This window comes from Leucopleurus acutus, assembly GCF_964270905.1.
Source record: "Leucopleurus acutus genome assembly, chromosome: 5".
Lineage (NCBI taxonomy): Eukaryota > Metazoa > Chordata > Mammalia > Artiodactyla > Delphinidae > Leucopleurus > Leucopleurus acutus.
The window spans coordinates 47,119,071-47,141,094 of record NC_139147.1 but is presented as its reverse complement, the minus strand read 5'-3'; the positions used below and the strand labels follow the sequence as shown (position 1 = coordinate 47,141,094).

General features: G+C 36.3%; 1 protein-coding gene across 1 annotated transcript; it reads right to left on the bottom strand.

Annotated features, from left to right (window-relative positions):
• Positions 1-1,922: 1,922 nt before the first annotated feature.
• LOC309962652 (high mobility group protein B1-like) lies at positions 1,923-2,537 on the bottom strand (the record flags this gene model as incomplete). Its single annotated transcript, XM_082840566.1, has 1 exon — positions 1,923-2,537. The coding sequence occupies one exon, from the start codon at positions 2,535-2,537 to the stop codon at positions 1,923-1,925; it is 615 nt and encodes a 204-aa protein (XP_082696692.1).
• Positions 2,538-22,024: the final 19,487 nt, after the last annotated feature.

The window sequence follows — 22,024 nt, the reverse complement described above, 5'->3', positions numbered from 1 at the left end:
AAAAGCAAAACTTGAAAAAAGGTCATTAGATTAAATGAGTAGAAAGGAAGCACTTGAGAGTGAAGTTTTAGTTGAGTATAGGCAGGAGTCAGATAATAATGCTGTAGGATGATGAAGAAAGGATTAATATAATTTATTCTTATCTCTGTATACTCTTTACTGTACCTTTATCCTGTTCATGTTAAACCTTGGTTTCTGCTGGCCACAGCTGAAATACAAAATGGTTAATTCTTAGCATTTGAAATTCTAAGGTCTTGGAACCTGGTTTACCATAATAGATGTGGAAAAATACTTGGCTAGTCAATTCACTCACTCCCCAACCCTCCTCACTACCCTCTCCTCCCCCGCCCCCCACCCCCACCCCTGCCACCTAGCCATGGGGAAAGAAGATAAAGACTCTAGATTGAAGGGGAATTTTCTGAGGTGAGCTGATTTTTTTTTTTCTCCCTTAGGGACATTTGCTGGATCCTGGGAATTTTTCCCTTTGGGGAATTTAACTGATTAATGGCATGGTCGCAGATTGGGCTTAATTTAGGCATTAACCCACTCTAAGCAAAAAAATAAATAAACTAGCAAAGTGTTGTTGTTCTTGTTGTTTTAGCAGTTGTAGGAGGTTAGAGAGACAAATTTGAAACTTTAGGGACTTCTTCAAATCCTTGGCTAATTTACCCCATATGACATTGTCTCAGTTCTAGAGATCTGCAGCAGCATTGGAGATAGTGAAGGAAGTCCAAAATCTTCAAAAAGGCAAAATGAAATCTAAGCCAAACCAGTGAGAGTGGGCCTGCCTTAGTCACTTCATTAAGTCTCTCAATCAAGACATTTGCTAGATCATTAAAAGGCCTAACGTGGAGGCTGAAGAGCTGGGCTGGAAACTTATGAATGACAGAGCTGGAAATCCTAAAGTATTTCATGATCAAGGATAAAGAGAACAATTTGACTATCAGTAAGCTGCAGATGGCCGTTCCCAAGGAAGTGGGCTGAAACAGATGTAAACTGATTCTTATTCTGCAATCCAGCTCTGACCGAAGTTAATTACTGATTAGATAGAATGATCATCATCTTACCTGAGATGCATAACAGAGGAAAGGGGGGGACCCTTTCTGGTTAAAGATAATATCATTCAGATTCTCTTCATTTCTTTTATACTCAATGTCTGACACACAATAAAATATTACTATACATGCAAAAAGACATGAAAATATTATTGATGGTCAAGAAAAAAAAACGATGGAATCTAGTGGGAGACCAATAGATGATCCAGCTATCAGAGTTACCAACCAAGATCTTTGAAATAACTATGATTGATGTATTAAATAAATTAGAGAAGAATATGGGAAGAATATATGAAAGTATGGAGAATTTCTTCAGCAAATTATACTCTGTAAAAAAAAACCATAAACAATCTAAAATAGAAAAATATAATATCTAAAGTTAAGAACTCAGTGGGTGTTCTTTTTTTTTAATAAAAAAAATTGTATTTACTTAGAAACATTCAGAATGTCAACAAAACAGCTGCAACTTTTCTTTTTTTTGCCATTACAGAGTGGTATTCAGTTAACAGAACAACAATTATTTCGTATAATCTGCATCAGAGACAACTGAAGATGAAAAAATTACCATCCCCATATATAACTAATTTGTGCTGTGCACCAACAAGAACCTGTTTTAAATTTCCATGCCAATTTACAACCCTCATACTGTACCAGGCAAGGTTAGTGGCTATTGAAAATACCACCAGGACAGGGCTATCTAGAGACACATTCGGTAGTATGTTAACTATGCAAAAAAAGACACTGTACAGTTTAAAAACAAATCTTACACAGCCTTACATTTCAATTTTTTTCTTTAAAAGGAGTGAATTGTGTACAGGGGGGTTAAATGCTTTATAGACAAGAAAAAAAGACTGTGCTAGAACCAACTTATTCATCATTATCATCTTCTTCATCTTCCTCCTCCTCCTCTTCATCTTCCTCCTCTTCCTTCTTTTTCTTGCTTCTTTCAGCCTTGACGGCTCCCTTTTTTGCTGCATCAGGCTTCCCTTTAGCTCGGTATGCAACAATATCCTTTTTGTGCTTTTCCTTCAGTTTAGCAGCCTTCTTCTCATAAGGCTGCTTGTCATCTGCAGCAGTGTTATTCCACATCTCTCCCAGTTTCTTTGCAACATCACCGATGGATAGGCCAGGATGTTCTCCTTTGATTCTTGGATGATACTCAGAACAAAACAAGAAAAAGGCCGAAGGAGGCCTCTTGGGTGCATTGGGATCCTTGAACTTCTTTTTTGTTTCCCCTTTAGGAGGGATATAAGTTTTCATTTCTCTTTCATAACGGACCTTGTCCGCCTTTGCCATGTCTTCAAACTTTCCTTTCTCTTTAGCAGACATGGTCTTCCACCTCTCTGAGCACTTCTTAGAAAACTCTGAGAAGTTGACAGAAGCATCTGAGTGCTTCTTCTTGTGCTCCTCCCAGCAAGTTTGCACAAAGAATGAATATGATGACATTTTGCCTCTCGGCTTCTTAGGATCTCCTTTGCCCATGCTTAATTATTTTTCCTCCATGAGGCACAGAGTCGCCCAGTTCCCGTCCGGCTCTCACTTGCCCTGGCGCTGCCTCTATGGAGCTCAATGTACTGCAATCAGTGGGTGTTCTTAAGAGTAAATTAGTGAGAGAAGTATACAGAACATGTAGATTGAAAGACAAGTCACTAAAAGTATACAAATTAAGCATGTAGAAAACATTAAAAAGGTGAATGAAGATATGTAGGATTATCTAAGGTCTAATGTACATATAATAGGAGTCACAAGAGGAAAAAGAGAAAATATGGGAAATCAGTATTTAAATTTTCTAAAACTGATGAAAGATGTCAACTGAAAGATTTAGAAAAGTCTGGGAATCGCAAGTTGAAGATAAACAAAACTATACCTAAGTATATTATAAAATCTGAAAATCAAGTACAAAGAGAAAAAACCTAAAATCAGTGCCTTAAAAAAATTACTGAGAATAACATCTAACTTCTCAACAGAAATTATGGAAGCTAGAAGACAATATAATGACATCTTTAAAATATTGAAAGAAGATAACTGCCAACTTATCATTTTATACCAAAAAATTATCCTTCAAAAGTGAAGATGATAGTTTTAGTCAAATAAAAAGTGAGGGAATTTGTCACCAGCAAGTCCACTTTTGTAAAACTAAATTGACTTTTTTCAGGTAGAAAAATAATTCCAGATTCAGCATGGAAATATAGGAGGAAATTATGAACTCCAGAGGTGTAAAATATGTGGGCAAATAAAAGTGACTACTGACATAAATAAAACAAGAATTGTAATGTCATATATATGTCATATATATATAAATAGGCATGTATATAATATATATCTCAACTGAGTTACAATGGAAATATGTCAAAAATTGTATTGCTGCAGTTAATGGCATACTTAGAGAGAAATTGCAGCAATACAGTTTTTGATATATTTCCAGTATAATTCAGTTCAGAATGGTTTCTAATTTCTAGCCTAATTCCACTGTGGTCAGAATATATTCTCTATATAGTTGACCCTTGAACAACATGGGTTTGAACTGTGTGAGTCCACTTATATGTGGATTGTTTTCAATAAATACATATTGCAGTACTACATGATCTGTGGTTGGTTGAATCTGTAGATGCAGAACTCCAGATATAGAAAAATTACTCTAAAGTTATACATGGATGTTTGACTGTGTGGGTTGGCACCCCTAGCTTGCACATTGTTTGAGGGTCAACTGCATATTGGAAAAGAAGACTAAAAATCAATTTATTTAAACTTACAACTCAAGAAGCAAGAGAACAAAAAGCAAATAAAAGCTAAGAATTACATAAGGACGGAAATAATAAAGAGCAGAAATAAAATTAAAAATGAAAAATCAACAAAGTTAAGGGTTGGTATTTTGATAAAATTCATAAAATTGATAAACATCACAAGATTAATAAAGAAAAAAGAAGACACAAATTTTCAGAAATGAAAATGTACAGATCATAATACATCAGATGAGATGATATTATGAACACTTTCTCCAATAAATTTGATAATTTGGGTGATATGAGTTAATAATTCAAAAACCCAATAACATTAAGTTTTTCATAAGATGAAATAGAAAATTTTAAAAATCAGATATGTATTTTAAAACTTTGATTCTTAATTAGAGCATTCTCATAATCAAATTCCTAGGCAAAGATAGATTCACTGGTGAATTCTTCCAAACATTTGAGAAAGACATAACAACACTGTATAAATTCTTCCAGAGAACAGAAAAAGAGGGAACAGTTTCTTTTCTAATGCTTTTTAAGAGGAACATTTAAGAGTTCTTCAATTGAGAAAGACATAATAATAAAGAAAAATTATAAATCAAAAATTTTCATTAACACTGATGCAAAATTAAGAAAATGTTAACAAAGTCAACCCAGCAATACATAAAAAGGATGTTATATTTGCCACCAAGAAGAGTTTATTTCAGATATTCAAGGGTGGTTTAATATCACATCAACAGACTACAGAAAAACAACAAGAATTTACAAGAAGATTTAGCAATGCCCCTAAATACAGGTTAGTATGCATAATTTTATAAATATTTCTATGTACCAGAAGAAAATGGAAAATTAAAACATTACTATTTATAACAACATAAAAAACCATATAACTAGCAACTAATGTAATAAATTGTGCACACTTCTACAATCAAACTATAAAACATTACTGAGAGAAATTACAGAGAATCTAAACAAATGGAGAAGCTATTCCATGTTCACAGATGGAAAACTCAATATTGTTAAGATATTAATTCTGCTCAAATGATTCTACAGATTGTGTAATCCTAATTAAAAACAACATGGTTTTTGTTCAGTGAGAATTGGAAATGCAAGGGCCAAGGATACCCAAAGCATTCTTGGAGAAGAATTTAGTTGAAGGACTTACCTTGCCAGATATTAAAATTTGTTATGAAATTATAGTAACTAAGATAGTTTGGCTTTGGTAAATGGACAGAAAATTGATGACTGGAATAGAATAGAGGGTCCAGAATTATACTCACTATACTCCTGTATAATAACTTATGATTAAAAAAAAGTATGAAAAAAGTGCAGCAAAGAAAAATAGTCTCTTCAGTAAATGATGCTGTGGGTCAATTGGATATCCATATGAAAACATAATCAAATTCAGATGGATTATACATCTAAATGTAAAAGGAAAATAATAATGCTTTTCGAGGAAAAGTCAGGCGATGATCTTGAAGCAGGCAAAGACTTTTAAACAGGACACATAAAGAACTATTTCTAAAACATTTTATCCTTATTTTTAATGGTATTTCAGTTTATATCAAAATTAAGAGCCTCTGTAAGAGCCTCAAAGTACTCGTATCCAGAATAAAGAACTCTTACAAATCAATCAGAAAAAGGAAGGTAAACCAATAGAAAGATAAACAAAGCTTAAGAAGAATCTTTAAAATAGAAGATATTCAAATAGACAATAAACTTAGAAAAAGTATCAACCTCATTAGTTGTCAGGGAGGTGCAAACTAGAAGCCACCGTACGACAGTACTACACATCTATTAGAATGTTTAAGGTAGAAGGATGGAGAATACTGAGTGCTGGTGAGGATGTGAAGGAGCAGGCATCGCTGCTGTGAGGCACTGCTGGTGGGGGTCCAAATTTATACTGATACACGTGCATTGGAAAACAGCTTGACGATACATTATACCCCACCTACATATATAACCAACAGAAACGTGTACATAGCTTCATCAAAAGCCATGAACTAGATGATCTTAGTAACCCTAAGTAGTAGTTCATAGTAGTAAAGAACTGAAAACTCTTTGAGTGCCTGCAAGAGTACAATGGACTAATAAATTGTGGTATCATCACAAAACAGAATACAGCATAGTACCATGCTACTGACAAGTCTTCACCTGTGAACTCCCTTCGTAAATATGTGTAGTTGCTTCCAGAGTGTGTCTAATACTGTCAGAACATGCATTTCAGGAAGAAATGGGAGGTCCAGTCTGTGTAACTCCATGGAAGGTTTGGTACACCTCTCTGGTGAGGGGTTTCGCCTGTGAGAGGTGGTGTTCCTGTCATTTGCCAATTCAGCCTTTGTTATTCCCATGTGGTTCACCAGTATCTGAGCAGAGTTTGGCTTCATGTCAGCTGGGGACATAGGTGGTGCATTCCTTTAGTCACAAAGGCCCAAAAGTGATCAGTCAGTCCCTCCAGCCACTTGAATGGTGTTTACTCAATGATTTTATTCAATGAGATAGAATTAAAGTATGTTTAGATCCTGAAACTTTTTTTTTTTTTTGGATGGGGAGATAGGGCTGAAAAACATACTCCATCAGATGTTTGAAGAAAGCAATCTGGTGTGAGGATTCTTGCATTAAAAATCTGTCTCTGAGGCTGAAACTGCTATTTTGGTATGCTTTACTGTGGCATCTAACAGGCAGCGAGGGAAAAAAAAAGAAAAAGAAAAAAAAAAAATAAGGGAGGGTTGTTTGTCTTCTGTGACAATGATTTAGACCCCAAACCTTGATCGTTAACTTCATCTGCAGTCAAACGAAATTTTGTAGTGTCTTTTTAAGGGCCAGGCAATTTTACCACCAAATAAAATATTTGTCTTTTATCCACATTACCATACTACTGACAAGTCCTTGCCTCAGAACTCATCATTTAGCAATGTGTAGTTGTTTCCAGAGTGTGTCTAATACTGTTGGAACAGGCGTTTCAGAAAGAAACGAGAGGCCCAGTCTGGGTGACTCTGAGGGGGGTTCAATACACCTCTCTGGTGCGGGTTTGGCCTGTGAGAGGTGATGTTCCTGTCATTTGTCAATTCAGCCTTCGTTATCCTCACGTGGTTCACTGGTATCTGAACAGAGTTTGGCCTCATGTCACCTGGGGACATGGGTGGTGCATCCCTTTAGTCACAGAATGCCCAAAACTCATCAGTCCCTCCAGTTACTTTAATGATGTTTGACACTAAAAACTACTCCGTTTTTAAGAACATTAATCACACTGACTCTTTTTAGGCGTATTTTTCACAGCCCCTGGCCTAGAATGGAAATGTCACTACCGGGCATCAGCAATCACAGACTTGGCTATTTTAACAAAGTTGGGAGAAAACAGTGCTGGTGGCCAAGTGAGTTGTCCGAGTTATTAAGAGTTGTAGCAAGTCGTGATACAGTCAGGGTTAGGTTCCTGTTACTTACCACTGTTTCTGGCACCACGGCTTGTTGTGGCTGCCCAGGGGGCCTCTGGGACTCGGGAATCTGAGACTATAATGGGAGAGGGGAAGTCCAGGTCCTCCCAGAAAGGAGATGTCTCAGAGTAACCTCATGCGGCCTGCACGTGCCTGGCCCCTGTGCCAGTTTGCACTCAGCTGGAGTACCAGTTAATCCTTCCCAGGTCTGTATGGAGTTCTTGGCTTCCAACAGGGAATGCGCAATCAGGACATTGGGGCTATTTATCATGGTTTCAGGGCAGGTTCAGCTGTCTTCACTTCACATTTATTATATAACTCCTACAGAAGAAAGCAGAAGAAAGTGTCTCCAAATGGAGATGCGGTGGGCAGGGAACACAGAGGAGGAGAATCAGTACTATTTCCAGGTAGAATATTATTGGCTGAGAATCATAGGAGGTCAAAGAATTTTAGAGATGGAAAGATCACAAATATAAAGTCACCTAAATCTTTTAGCTTATATTTGTAGAAACAAAGGCTCAAATAAGGTAGGTGACTTATCTAAGTTCATAGCGATAGTTAGCTATGTCAGGATTAAGGTTTTTTTCAAAGGTTGAGTTTTCTGTTTTTCTCTCACTCTCTACCTACCTGTAATTACAACAAACACCTACCTCTGGATTTCAGCTAAGAAAATTATATTATTCTCAAAATCCCTATAATATAGGGATTACTAAAATTATGTAATATTAAGTAACTTTTTTTTTCATGCTTATTTGTTAGGTCCAGGGATTGTTTCCTTTTGGCTATAGCAAATCCATCATTATTGAGTTTCTGCACCTTAAAAATTAAGGAATTTTCTTCTCTTTCCCTCTGTTTGCCTGGCAGCATCCTCAATCAAAAACAAACACGCTGTTAATCGGTGAGAAAAAAGGAGAGAGAAAAATCTTCAAAAATTGTGTTTAGCCCCATCTGGCCTTAGAAAAACATGGGAATTGGTGATCAAGTAAATTCAGCAGGATGGCTGCCTTTCAAGGGAAACAATATCTGGATGTTTCTATGTCTAGACCACAGAGGAAAAATGCTTCCTTGGTAATTAACCCATTGAAAGCAGAACAGGCCCACGTGGCTCTGAGAAACAAATATAGAGAAGAGTTAGAAAGATGCAGTCACTGAAGATTCAGCCTACACTTGGCATTGTTGGTGATAGGCTTATAAAAGCTTGCTCACCAGTTTGTATTTGAGAGTTTTCAATCCAGAATCTAGGTAGTGTGAAGAATGAATAGGGGATGGTAAGAAGTTATTTCTTTTCTTAACCAGCCAATGGTATTTTTCATTTTACTGTCCCCATTTCACTCCCTGTTTGCATGCCACTGCTAAGAGTCTTGTAGAAACCTCCTTCCTCCTGGAGTAAGAAGCAGGGACCCTGTAGTTCAAGCCTTAAGGACATTTTCACTGAGAATTAAAAGATGAGAAGGTTACTTAGACAAGTGGTTTGTCTGGGTGCTGGAGAGGAAATTTATGTGAATCCTGGTAGAATTATAGATCACAGTTCAATTAGATAATCTCAGTCTTTGAGTTCTGCATCATTTGTAAAAGCTGGATGTGAGTTGATGTATCAATGCATCATTACCCACATAGATAATTTATATTAAAAAATATTTTGGAGGCAAAGACCAGATTGCAATCAAATATTTTGAACTTCTTATGTACACATTACACATTAACATTCATAGAAAAGGAAAGGGTTCCTTTTACTTCAAGTTTCCTAAGTATAATTTGCATATCCCTTCCATAAGCATTTATTAAATGCTGATGCATACTCACAGAGATGTTTAAAATCATGGGGATCCAAAGAGATAAACACACAGTGTTTACTCCTGAAATGTAGTCTGTATTTAGAAACAAAATACATACAAAAACCAAATGTACACCTTATCATTAATATATAAATGACATAACAGTTTTGAGAAATACACAGTAGAAACATGGCTAGAATGTGTTGAAGATAGTTGGAAAAGGATTTTTATAAACTTCAGTTAATTGACAAAAGAATGGTATAAGGAATGTTGAAAGAAAAAAAGATCACTCAAACTACTCTCCTAGTTTCATTCCCTTGCAAGCCTTTTCTATATTCAGGCATAATTTTAGAAATCTCCAGTGGAGCACGAGTCCATCCCTGATGTAGCTTTGCCTTCCTTTCCAGTCTCTTCCACACCTTGTGCCTTCTTTCCTGCCTCCCTCTTGTGAAAGCCCCCCCCCCCGCCCCTTTCTCTACCATGTAGCTCTTCATTGTGGGACCTTCAGCTTTTGCCTAGGATCCTCTTTTTTCACCACCATATTCCATCTCCCCTCCCTTCACCTCTTTGAAGCTTTGGCACTGCATCTTCCAAGAATTCTTCCTGAAACTTTTACTCCTCCTCCTCCTCTCCTGTTTCTTTGTCTTTTCCTAATCTGACTTCCTCCCTCCTCCCACAGTTTGTATTAAATGAACCTCTTTGGTAAACCTATAAAAATCCTTGACAATTTTAATCTGTGTATTGGCCATATTAGATTTTAATGATCGATTTCTGTGTCTGTCTTTCCAGCTATGATGTGAGCACTTTGAAAGGAGGAATCATCTCTTATTAATGTTATATTCTTTAGTGTCTGTGTCAATAGAAAGAGTTCCATAAAGTTTGTTGAATGAACCAACAAAAGAACCTCATATATAGTACTGAATTAAAAAATACACAGACTCTGCCCTCAGGGATTTTATAACCTAGTAGAGAAGATAGACAACACACAAACATGACTACAAGTCTGCTAATGCAGTGAAGCAAATAAAATGAGTTTTGAGATAGAGAATAATGGAGCAGATTGCTTTAGTTGAGAGATTATAAATGTTAGGTTGGAATGGAATCCACTGTGGCTGGTTCTAGAAGAAAGGGAATTTATCGACATATAAAACATGGCTCACAGAGTCTTTGGGAAACTTAGGGAGCCAGAAACAATATCCAGTCACATTACACGGGGCTGCTCCAGCAAGAGCAGCTAGCCACCATCACTTGGCTCCCAAAATACAGCTTTAACAACCCCCCACTTCCTCAGTGATGCTCAGGATGGGCTCTCAGGATATCCACAATTACTGCCCTGAAGAGCTTGGCACTTCCGTCACCTGCTTTCAGAAAGGCAAGTTGTAGTGAGGCCAATTCCTCATGTTGGTCCCTTCCCAGTGGAAGGCTAACTCTGGTGCAAGTGACTGGCAGATTCTGGGTCACAGATCTGCATTCCAGCTGCCATTACAGATGGGAGGTTGAATTTTGATATCTGCCTTGAGAGGCAGGACTTATAATACAGGGATCTCCTACATTATGAGAATTTCCATTAATATAAAAGAAGAGTCAAGAGATGCTAAATAGCAACACATATATCTATTGTCCCTGCAGGTCAATAAAGAGCTATCTGAGAAGGTAGCATGAAGGTTACCTGAAGGATGACAAAGAACTCACCAGGCAAAATAACCAGAGGTTAGAAGAAAATGTAAAATGTTTTATTTATGGCAGGGAAATTCTCATCAGCTTCCAGAAACTGAAAGAATTCTGTATGGCTGAAGAGTGATGAGTAATGGAGAGGGGGGCCTGTGATGAGATTAGAGAGGAGACCAATGAGTAAAAGCATAGTGGTAAGATGTGAAAGAGTTTGTATTCTAAGTTCTATAGGAAGCCCTTAACGGTTTGAAGCCAGGGGCATGAGATGATCCAATGTATACTTCGCAAAGTTTAGACTGACTTGTATGTGGAGATTAGGTTGAAAAGGGGCAAGAGAGGGAATGGGAAGAGTCTAGCAAGGAGTCTAGGGATTCTCCAGGTGAGAGATGAATGTGGCTTAGACTGAGGTGTTGGCAGTGGTTAAAAGACAAGTGGGGAGAATTTGAGATATAACTTGGAGGTTAAAATGTTTGCACTTAATGCTAATCCATATTGTGCGTGGCTGGTAATAAAGAAGATATTAGGAAGGACTCCTAGGTTTCTAATTTTAGAACTGCTGGATGGATTCCTGAAAAGGGGAAGACTGGAGAAGGATCATATTTGGAGGAGGAGGGTGTTGGTTGAGTTTTAAGAGTTTGATTTGGAACATTGTAGTGGATGCTGAGATTGACCACCCAGATCCCCCTTTAATGAAGAACTTGTTGCTCCAGCTGTTAAAGTGCTGACAGAAGACAACCTCCACCTGTCAGTCCCTTTAGGTATCCTTTCAGAAAGCCACATCACACAGTGTCACACAGCTTCTGGGGATGTGGGAGTGTGCACATCAATGACTGATAAAAGGCTGGCCATCTTGATCCAAAAGGGGACAATCTTTAAGGTGCCTCTAGATCCACAGCTCCTCATGGGCTTAGCCAACACTGTTATTGGCCCTGCTTCTCCCTTTTTTCATGCCTGCTTTCTACAAGTATTGATTCCAGAAACTTCTGGTAAGCATCCTGTGTACTAAACACTGTTTTAGACTTTGATGATAATGATCCCATCACTGGTGTTAGGTAGATCACAGAGGTCCCTGGCACAACCATCTAGGTGTTGAAAGTTTTACTGGGGTGCATTGAGATGGCATAGCAGTATAAGGGAATCCATTAGTTAGTTCCATATAACAGACATTTGAAAAACTTGGGAAATGGAAACTAAAATAACATAAAAATTGGGTGGCTATTGCTAAGCTCAATTGATGCAGATAACAAAACAAAGAGCATTTTAGAGGGCTTCCTTGGAGTCATACAAAGAAAGTCTAACCTCTCGTGGGAGGAGAGTGGAGAAAACAGAAGCTAGCTGAGGGTTTAATTGGCTGAACCCCAAAGGAGGGAAGATTAAACTCCCAATCAAGGTAGTTCTGCTCTGCAGTCAGTGCTCTGGTGAGGAAATAATAGGATCTTGATTCATTGTATGGGAACATCTGGATTTATAGCATGGGGATATAAATTTGTTACTTATGAGCATATAAATAACATTTAAAATCATGGGGGTAGATATTCTCACCCTAGTGAGAGAGGGTAGATATAGAAAAAATGAGCTCAGGACTGACCTCCAGTCTTAAAGTCCAACTGCAAAAGTTCAATATTGAAAGAGGATCTTACAAAGGAGATTGAAATAAGTACTAAGAGATCAGAGGAAAACTGGGGAATGTGTATCATGGAAGCCAAGAGAAGAGAGAGTTCCAAAAATATATGAAAAGAAAGGAAGTATATGTAATGTTGCTAAAAGGTGAATGAATTTCAAATACACTGCACTAAGTGAAAGAAATCAAAAGGCTATATACTGTTTGATTTCATTATGACATTCTTACAAAGACAAAACTACAGGAATAGAAAGATTAGTGTACTACAGGTTGAACATGAGGGTGAGTTTACTACAAAGTAGTACAGAGGATTCTGGAGAATGATAGAATTATTCTATATATTAACAGTTGTTTGTGTATGTGTTTCTTAAGACTTGCAGAACTCTGCTACAACTGTACATATTGTGTATATCAGTAATTTGACCTTTTTTAGTGCTGTATTGAAGTCTATTGTGTGGACCCTACTTGACAAATTATGGGTTGTTTCAAATTGTTGGTGATTATAAATAAAATTATTTGTGTATACTTTTCAGTGTGAACATAAGGAGGTTACTTTGTCATATGGTAATTGTACATTTAACTTTATAATAAACTCCTGAACTGTTTTTCATCCTGAACTACTTTACAATCCCATCAACAAGATATGAGATTTCCAGGTGCCTTAAATCATTGTCATCACAGGTTGAAAATTTATTTTAGTCGTTGTAAGAAATGTTTAATGACATCTCATTGTAGTTTGCATTTCCAAAATGACTGTGGGCATAGTTTCATGTGCTTATTTGCCATAAGTTTGCCTTACTTGGTTATGTCTGTTTTGCCCATTTTTATTGGATTGTTCATTTTCTTAATATTGAGTTTTGAGAGTTATTTACATAATCTAGATCTAAGTCCTTTATCAAAAATGTGATTTGCAGTATTTTCTCCCATTAGCTGTTTCATTCTCTTAACTGTGTCCTTTGAGGAGAAGTTGTAATTTTGATAATATTTACCCTGTGTATAAAATTCTTTGTAGATAGTATCTGTCTTTTGCATTCTAAAGATGTCACTCCATTGTTTCCAGCTTTCATAGATTTTAGTGAGAAGTCTGCTGTAATTTTGGTTAAAGTTATTCTGTATATCTTTTTCTCTACTTCCTTCAGGGTTTTCTCTGTATTTGGTTTTCAGCCAAAATCATTCTGTGTAAATTTCTTTTTAAAAAGCCTATTTGGTGTTTTTGAGCTTCTTGGAATTATAGTTTGGTAACTGTCAATAATTTTGGAAAATTTTTGGCATAAGCTCTTTAAATATTTCTGTTCTGTCTTCTCTTTCTGACATTTCTTTTTCAAAAAATTTTATTGAAGTATAGTTGATTTACAATGTTGTGTTTAATTTCTGTTGTACAGCAAGGTGACTCAGTTATACATATATATATTCTTTTTCATATTCTTTTCCATTATTGTTTATCACAGGGTACTGAATATAATTCCCTGTGCTATACAGTAAGACTGTTTCCGACATTTCAGTTTCACTTGTTTAGAATTTTTGGTTTGTACCACAGCTCTGGGGTGTTCTGTATTTTTCTTTTTTCTTTTAAAATTCACTCTCTTTGGACTTCCCTGGTGGCGCAGTGGTTGAGAGTCTGCCTGCTGATGCAGGGGACGTGGGCTCGTGCCCCGGTCTGGGAGGATCCTGCATGCCGCAGAGCGGCTGGGCCCGTGAGCCATGGCCACTGAGCCTGCGCGTCCAGATCCTGTGCTCCATGGCGGGAGAGGCCACAACAGTGAGAGGCCCGCATACAGAAAAAAAAAAAATTCAGTCTCTTTAATAAACTTATGGTTACCAAAGGGGAAGGGGTGTGAGATGAACTGGGAGATTAGGATTTACATACCTACACTACTATGTATAAAGTAGATAACTAATGAGAACCTACTGTATAGCGCAGGGAACTCTACTCAATGCTCTGTGGTAACCTAAATGGGAAGGAAATCTAAAAAAGAGCTGGATATATGTATACATATAACTGATTCACTTTGCAGCACAGCAGAAACTAACATAACATTGTAAAGCAACTATACTCCAATAAAAATTAATCAGAAAATTCAGTCTCTTTACTTTTTGTGCTTTAGTTTGGGTAATATTTATTGACTCCTCTTCATGATCATTGATTATTTCCTGAGTTATGTCAGGTTGACTGATGAGACTTTTGAAGAAGTCTTATCGTTCTGATGCAGATTTTTAATTAGTTGGTGTACTGAATCTAGTAATCTTTTCTCTATTAATATATATATTTAAAATGGGATTGTTCTAATAGTTTCTTATCTTGTACTGCCCCATTTGGTGTTTGTTATTAAGCTTTTCCTAGCCTCATAAAATAAATTGGCAGTTTCCTCTTCTTAATCAATGAAGCAGTTTGTATTTTATAGGTATTACTTGTTCCATGGAAGTTTTTTTTCCCTACATCTTTTTTGTAAAGTTATTGTATTCTGATGTTATTGTGGGGAAGAGTTTTTTTAGGTGAAATTTACATAATATAGAGTTAACTGTTTTAAAGTGTACTATTCGGTGGAAATTAGGGTAAAATTCAGTAGTATTTAGTATACTGATAATGTTGTACAACCACCAGCTCTTTGTAGTTTCAAAATTTTTACCTCATTCTATAAAAACACCTCATATACCTTAAGTAATTACTCTCCAATCCCCTCTTTCCATATCACCTGGGAAACTTTAATATGCCTTATATCTTGATAGATTTGCTTATTCTGTATGTGTCATATAAAAGGAATCATATAATATGTGACCTTTATAATACCTGACTTCTTTTACTTAGCATAATGTTTCTGAGGTTGATCCAACTTATAGCATGTATCAGTACTATGTTTCTTTTTATAGCTGAATAATATTCCATTGTTTGAATATACCAGTATACAACAATTTGTTTAGTCATTTGTCCATTGATGAACATTTGGGTTATTTCTACCTTTCAGCTATGATGAATTATGCTGCTATGAAAATTTGGGCCCAGTTATTGTGTGGATGTATGTTTTCATTTCTCTTGAAATGAAATATATCTAGAGGTGGGATTATTGGATCATGTGGTAATTCTGTGTTTAACTTTTTGAGGAACAGGCAACTGCTTTTCATAGCACCTGTATCATTATATATTCTCATCAGCAATCTATGAGGGTTCCAATTCTCCACATCCTTGCCAGTAATTGTTATTTTACATTTTCTTGATTAAAGTCATCCTAGTGGGTGTGAAATGGTATCTCATTGTGTTTTTTTAAAATAAATTTATTTATTTGCTTATTTATTTATTTATTTATGGCTGCGTTGGATCTTTGTTGACGCACGCAGGTTTTCTCTAGTTGCGGTGAGCAGGGTTTACTCTTCATTGTGGTGCTTGGGCTTCTCATTGAGGTGACTTCTCTTGTTGCAGAGCATGGGCTCTAGGCACATGGGCTTCAGTAGTTGTGGCATGCAGGATCAGTAGTTATGGCTTGAGGGCTCTAGAGTGCAGGCTCAGTAATTGTGGCCCACGGACTTAGTTGCTCCGCGGCATGTGAGATCTTCCTGGACCAGGGATCGAACCCATGTCCCCTACATTGGCAGGGGGATTCTTAACCACTGCACCACCAGGGAAGTCCCCTCATTGTGGTTTTGATTTGCATTTACTTAATGATAGATAATGATGGAGACCTTTTCATGTGCCAATGGAGAATTTATAGATCTTTGGAGAAATATCTGTTTAAGTTCTGGCTCATGCTTTTTTGTTTTTAATAATTTATTTTTTTTAATTAAAAAAAAATTTAAAACATTGAAGTATACTTGATTTACAATATTATATTAGTTCCAGGTGTACAACGTAGTCATTCAATATTTTTATAGATTATCCTCCATTTAAAGTTATAAAATAATGGCTATTTTTTCCTGTGCTTCACAATATATCCCTGTTACTGATTAATTTTCTACATGGTGATTTTTACCTCAACCCCCTGCACATATCTACCTACCTTACCTACCCTACCCCCTTTCCTTTCCCCACTGGTAACCACTAGTTCTATATATCTGTGAATGTGTTTCTGTTTTGTTATATTCATTCATTTGTTTTATTTTTTATATTCCATATATTGGTGATAACATACAGTATTTGTCTTTCTCTGACTTATTTCACTAAGCATAAATACCCTCCAGGTCCATTCATGTTGTTGCAAATGGCAAAATTTCAGTGTTTTATATGGTTGGCTAGTATTCCATTATATGTGTGTGTGTGTGTATATACACACACATAACATCTTCTTTATGTGTAATGGACACTTAGGTTTCTTCCATATCTTGTGTATTGTAAATAATGCTGCTAAAAACATAGGGTTACATGAATATGAATTAGAGTTTTTGTTTTCTTTGAATATATGCCAGGAATGCAACTGCTGGATCATATAGTAGTTCGATTTTTAGTTTTTTGAAGAACCTTCAGGCTGTTTTCCATAGTGGCTGCACTAATTTACATTCCCACCAACAGTATACTAGGGTTCCCTTTCTCTACATCCTTGCCAACATTTCTTACTTCTGGTCTTTTTGACAGTAGCCATTCTGAAAGGTGTGAGGTGCTATCTCATGGTGGTTTTGATTTGCATTTCTCTAATGATTAGTGATGTTAAGCATTTTTCATGTGCCTATTGGCCATGTGTATATTCTCTTTGGAAAAATGTCTATTCAGGTCTTCTGCCCATTTTATAATCAGGTGGTTTGGTTTTTTTTTTTAATATTGAGTTGTATGAACTGTTTATATATTTTGGATATTAACTTATCAGTCATATCACTCACAAATATTTTATCACATTCAGCAAGTTGTCTTTTCATTTTGTTGATGGGTTCCTTTGTGGTGTAAAAGATTTTAAGCTTAATTAGGTCCCTTTTGTTTATTTTTGCTTATGTTTCTTTTGCCTTAGGAGAGAGCTCCAAAAACTATTGCTGTGACTTATGTCAAAGAGTGTTCTGCTTATGTTCTTGTCTATAAGTTATTTCCAGTCTTAAATTTAGGTCTTAATTCATTTTGAATTTATTTTCACATATGGTATGAGAAAATGTTCTAATTTCATTCTATACATGTAGCTGTCCAGTTTTCACAGCACCACTTATTGAAGGGACTATATTTTCTTCTTGTACATTTTTGCTTCCTTTGTCATAGATTAATTGACCATAAGTTCATGGGTATATTTTTTGGCTTTCTATTCTGTTCCATTGATCTATGTGTCTGTTTTTGTGTCAGTACCATTCTGTTTTGATTACTGTAACTTTGTAGTATAGTCTGAAGTTAGGAAACATGATAACTCCAACTCTGTTCTTTCTGAAGATTGTTTCACCTATTTGGGATCTTTTGTGTTTCCAAAGAAAGTTTAAAGTTCTTTGTTCTAGATCTGTGAAAAAAGCCATTGATATTTTGATAGGGATTGCACTGAATCTATAGATTGCCTTGGGTAGTATGGTCATTTTAACAATATTCTTCCAGTCCGTGAATATGGTATATCTTTCCATCTGTTTGTGTCATCTTCAGTTGCTTTCACCAGTGTCTTATAGTTTTCCAAGTACAGGTCGTTTATCTCCTTATATTGATTCACAGGAATTTTATTCATTTTGTAAATAAAGAATCCCATATATGATTGTAAATGGGATTGTTTCCTTAATTTCTCCTTCTGATATTTCATTGTCAGTGTATAGGAATACAATATATTTTTGTATATTAATTATTAATTTTGTAAACTGTAATTTTACCAAATACATTGATCAGCTCTAGTATTTTTTTGGTGGCATCTTTAGGATTTTCTAAGTATAGTATCATGTCATCTGCAAACAGTGACAGTTTAAATTCTTTCATTCTATTTTGGATTCCTTTTATTTCTTTTTCTTGTCTGATTGCTGCAGCTAAGACTTTCAGTACTGTGATGAATAAAAGTGGTGAGAGTGAGCATCCTTGTCTTGTTCCTGATCTTAGAGGAAATACTTTCAGATTTTTCCTGTTGAGTATGATGTTAGCTGTGGGCTTAACATATATAGTCTGTATTATGATGAGGTATGTTCCCTCTATATCCACTTTGTGGAGCGTTTTTATCATAAGTGGATAGTGAATTTTTTAAAAAAATGTTCTACCTCTATTGAGATGACCCTATGATTTTCATTCCTCAGTTTGTTAATGTGGTGTGTCACATTGAGTCATTTGCAGATATTGAATCATCCTTGCATTCTTGGGATAAATCCCACTTGATCATAGTGTATGATCCTTTTAATGTATTGTTGGATTTGGTTTGCTAATATTTTCTTGAGGATTTTTACCTTTGTGTTTAGCAGTGATATTGACTTATAATTTCCTTTTTTAATATCTTTGTCTAGTTTTGGTATCAGGGTGATGCTGACCTTATAGAATGAGCAGAAGCATTCCTTCTCTAATTTTTGGAAAAGTTTGAGAAGGATAAGTGTTAACTCTTATCTAAATGTTTGGTAGAATTCACCTATGAAGCTATCTGGTCCTGGATATTCATTTGTTGGGTTTTTTTTTTCTCCTACTGATTGAATTTTATTACTGGTAATTGGTCTGATCATATTTTCGGTTTTTTCCTGGTTCAAGCTTGGAAGATTGTACATTTCTAGGATTTTTGTTCATTTCTTTTCAGTTATTCATTTTATTAGCATATTATTTTTTGTAGTAATCTCTTATGATCCTTTGTATTTCTGTGTTGTTTTTTGTAACTTCTTTTTCATTTCTGATTTTATTGATTTGCACCCTCTATTTTTCTTAATGACTGTCTTAGATGTTTATTGATTTTATCTTTTTGAAGAACAAGCTCTTAATTCCGTTGATCTTTTTGATTATTTTTTTAGACTCTTTCATTTATTTCTGTTCTATGTTATGATTTCTTTCCTTCTACTAACTTTGGGTTTGTTAGTGTGGAACTAAATCACTAAGCAAGCAGGGCCTGCGTGGGTGCTCAGCTTAGGCTGGGGCATGTGCTGGGGCTGTCACAGGAAACTGACCATAGGTCTGTGCAGTTTCAATCTGCTTTCACTGCCTTGTTTTGGGAGTAAGCAAATGTGTGTGAGCTCTTCACAAGAGGAGTCTAAATTTCTTAAGCCCTCCTGTTAGTTCCACTGGTTTTCTAACCAGCTAAGGAGATTCGTCTTCCCAGTGTTGGACCCCAGAGCTGGGCTGCCCCATATGTGGCTCTAACTTCTCACTCCCTGGGGAGGATCTCTGCCTGTGTAATGTCCCCATCACTATCTTTTTTGTCCCCTCCCAGGGGCACAAGTCCTGACCTGATCTCTTCTTTTCCCTTCCTCCCTGGTTCACATGGATTTTTCTTACAGCCTTGGTTGTACAAGAATCTTTTTGCAGTTCTCTAGTTTGTTTTCAGTGAGAATTGTTCCACATGTAGATGTATTTTTGATGTGTTCATGGGAGGAAGTGAGCTCGCATCCTCCTACTCAGCCATCTTGATCTCTCCTTCCTTTGCTCATTTAAAAACTGTGTTGCTTGCCTTTCTGTTGTTCAGCTGTAAGTCAAGCTCATAAAAAAACAGAAGAAAATGGTGGTTATGAGAGTATGGGAAGAGGGGGGATAAAATTGATGTTGTTTAACGGTACAAACCTGCAGTGAGTAGTAAATAAGCCATTGGAATCTAATGCACAATATAGTGAATTTGGACAATAATATGTAATGGGATAAATATTGATACAGTGGCAATCATATTACATATCACAATATATAAATGTATCAAAATAACACATTATACACCTTAAATTTACACATGTGGTGTGTCAAATACATTCAATTAAAAATTATTTAAAAAACATTACCACCATGAACAATAAATACTACACTGAGAGCCAAGAGATTTAGATTTTTGGTCTTGAGTTTGTCACAGATTCTACTCTGGAACAAATGATTTTGCCTGTCTGGTGTTAGAGTTCCCATTTATGAAATAAGGAATGTTGAATATAGAACTTTGAAGATTCCTTACTGCTACAAAATGATATGGCTCTATATGTATATGTGAACAGCTTTGAAAGGTTTTTTTGTTGTTCTTTTTGTTTTAGTAATATATCTAAATAGCAAAGTCAATGTCATCCTGTGATAAGGGCTTTTCCATCATTCTTTTTTTTTGGTGGGGAGGGGGGACGACACTGAAACTCTGCCCCTTATTTGTTCAGTTGTTTTCTTCTGTTTCCCTCACTAAATACTTCCTTTATTTCCCCCCTTTGCAGCAAAACTTCTTGAAATTTCCTTTATTTTAAGTGTCTCTAGTTCTCCACCTCTCCTTCTCTCTTAAACTCATTCCAATCAAGCTGTCACTGCCCCCAATCCTCTGAAATTGTTCTTACCATTGTCACCAATGAAGTCTGCACTGCTAAAAGCAGTGGTCTACTTGCAGTCCTCATTGTATATGACCTATCACAGTGGTCATACTGTTTTTCTTAATATATTTTCGTCTCTCATGTTCCATTCCCAATATATTTTTGGAGTTTTTCCACCTTATTGGTTGTTCTTTCTCAGATTTCATCACCAGTTTCTCCTCATCTCCCAGTCTCTTAGTGCTGGAGTACTTCAGTGTGTGTCCCTGGGCCTCTTCTCTTCTTCATTTACATTGACTCTCTATGTAATCTCATCCAATCTCATGTCTTTAAATACTGTCCATATGCTGAAGACTTCCAAATGTATATCTCTGGACCAAATCCCACTCTAGAATACTAGACTCATACACAACTGCCTACCTGCCCTCTTTACTTGGGTGGCTAATAGGTGTCTCATACTCAACATGTCTAAAACCGAACTCTTTTTTGTTCATCTCATATCTGCTCTATTTGCAGCCTTCCCCATTTTGGTTGATAGCATCTTTCAAATTGCTTAGACTAGAAATGTAGAGGAATCCTTGAGCCTCTCTTTCTCTCATACACAATAGCCATCAGGAAATCCTATTGGGATAAGCCTCAAAATACATGTAGTGTAACTACTTATCACTTTCTTTTCTACTTTTAGGGTCTGAACTATCTCTCACCTGGATTGTTACAGTGGCTTCCTAACTGGTTTCCCTATTTCTATCTTTGTTCCTCTGCTGTCTATTACCAACACTGAATTCAAGGATATCAACTGAAAGTGTAAGTCAGGTCATAGCACTTATTGCTCACAGTCCTCTCATGGATCCCCACTTCCCTCAGACAAAGCCAAAGTCCTTAAAAGTCCTACAAAGCAGCTATATGATCTGGCCTCCCATTACTTCTCTGACCTCATCTTCTGCTACTTTTGCTCCTGGTCACTTTGTGATAGTCATACTGACCCTCTTGATTTCCTTCCAACATACCAGCATGCTCTCATCTTTGCAACTTTGCCTTAGCCATTTCTTCCCCTAGAATACTTTCTTACCAGTAATTACATCACTAACATTCACCACTTTTCATGTCACCTGTACATTGAGGCTGGCCATAACTATCCTATTTAAAATTGTAGCCCACCTTTTCGTCCTAGCACTCTTGAGATCCCTTAACCTGGTTTACTTTTTCTTTTCTGCGTAGCTCTTACTGCCTTATAAAATACTGTCTGTCATTTACTTACTTGTTATATTTATGGTCTGTTTTCTGCCTATAGTCTGTAAGAGCCTGATATATTATAAGCAATGAATAAGTATTTGTTGAATGAATGAATGAATCAATCAATAAATGATGTTTAAAACAGATATTATGATATCTAATGTCTAAACTAAGGTTTTAA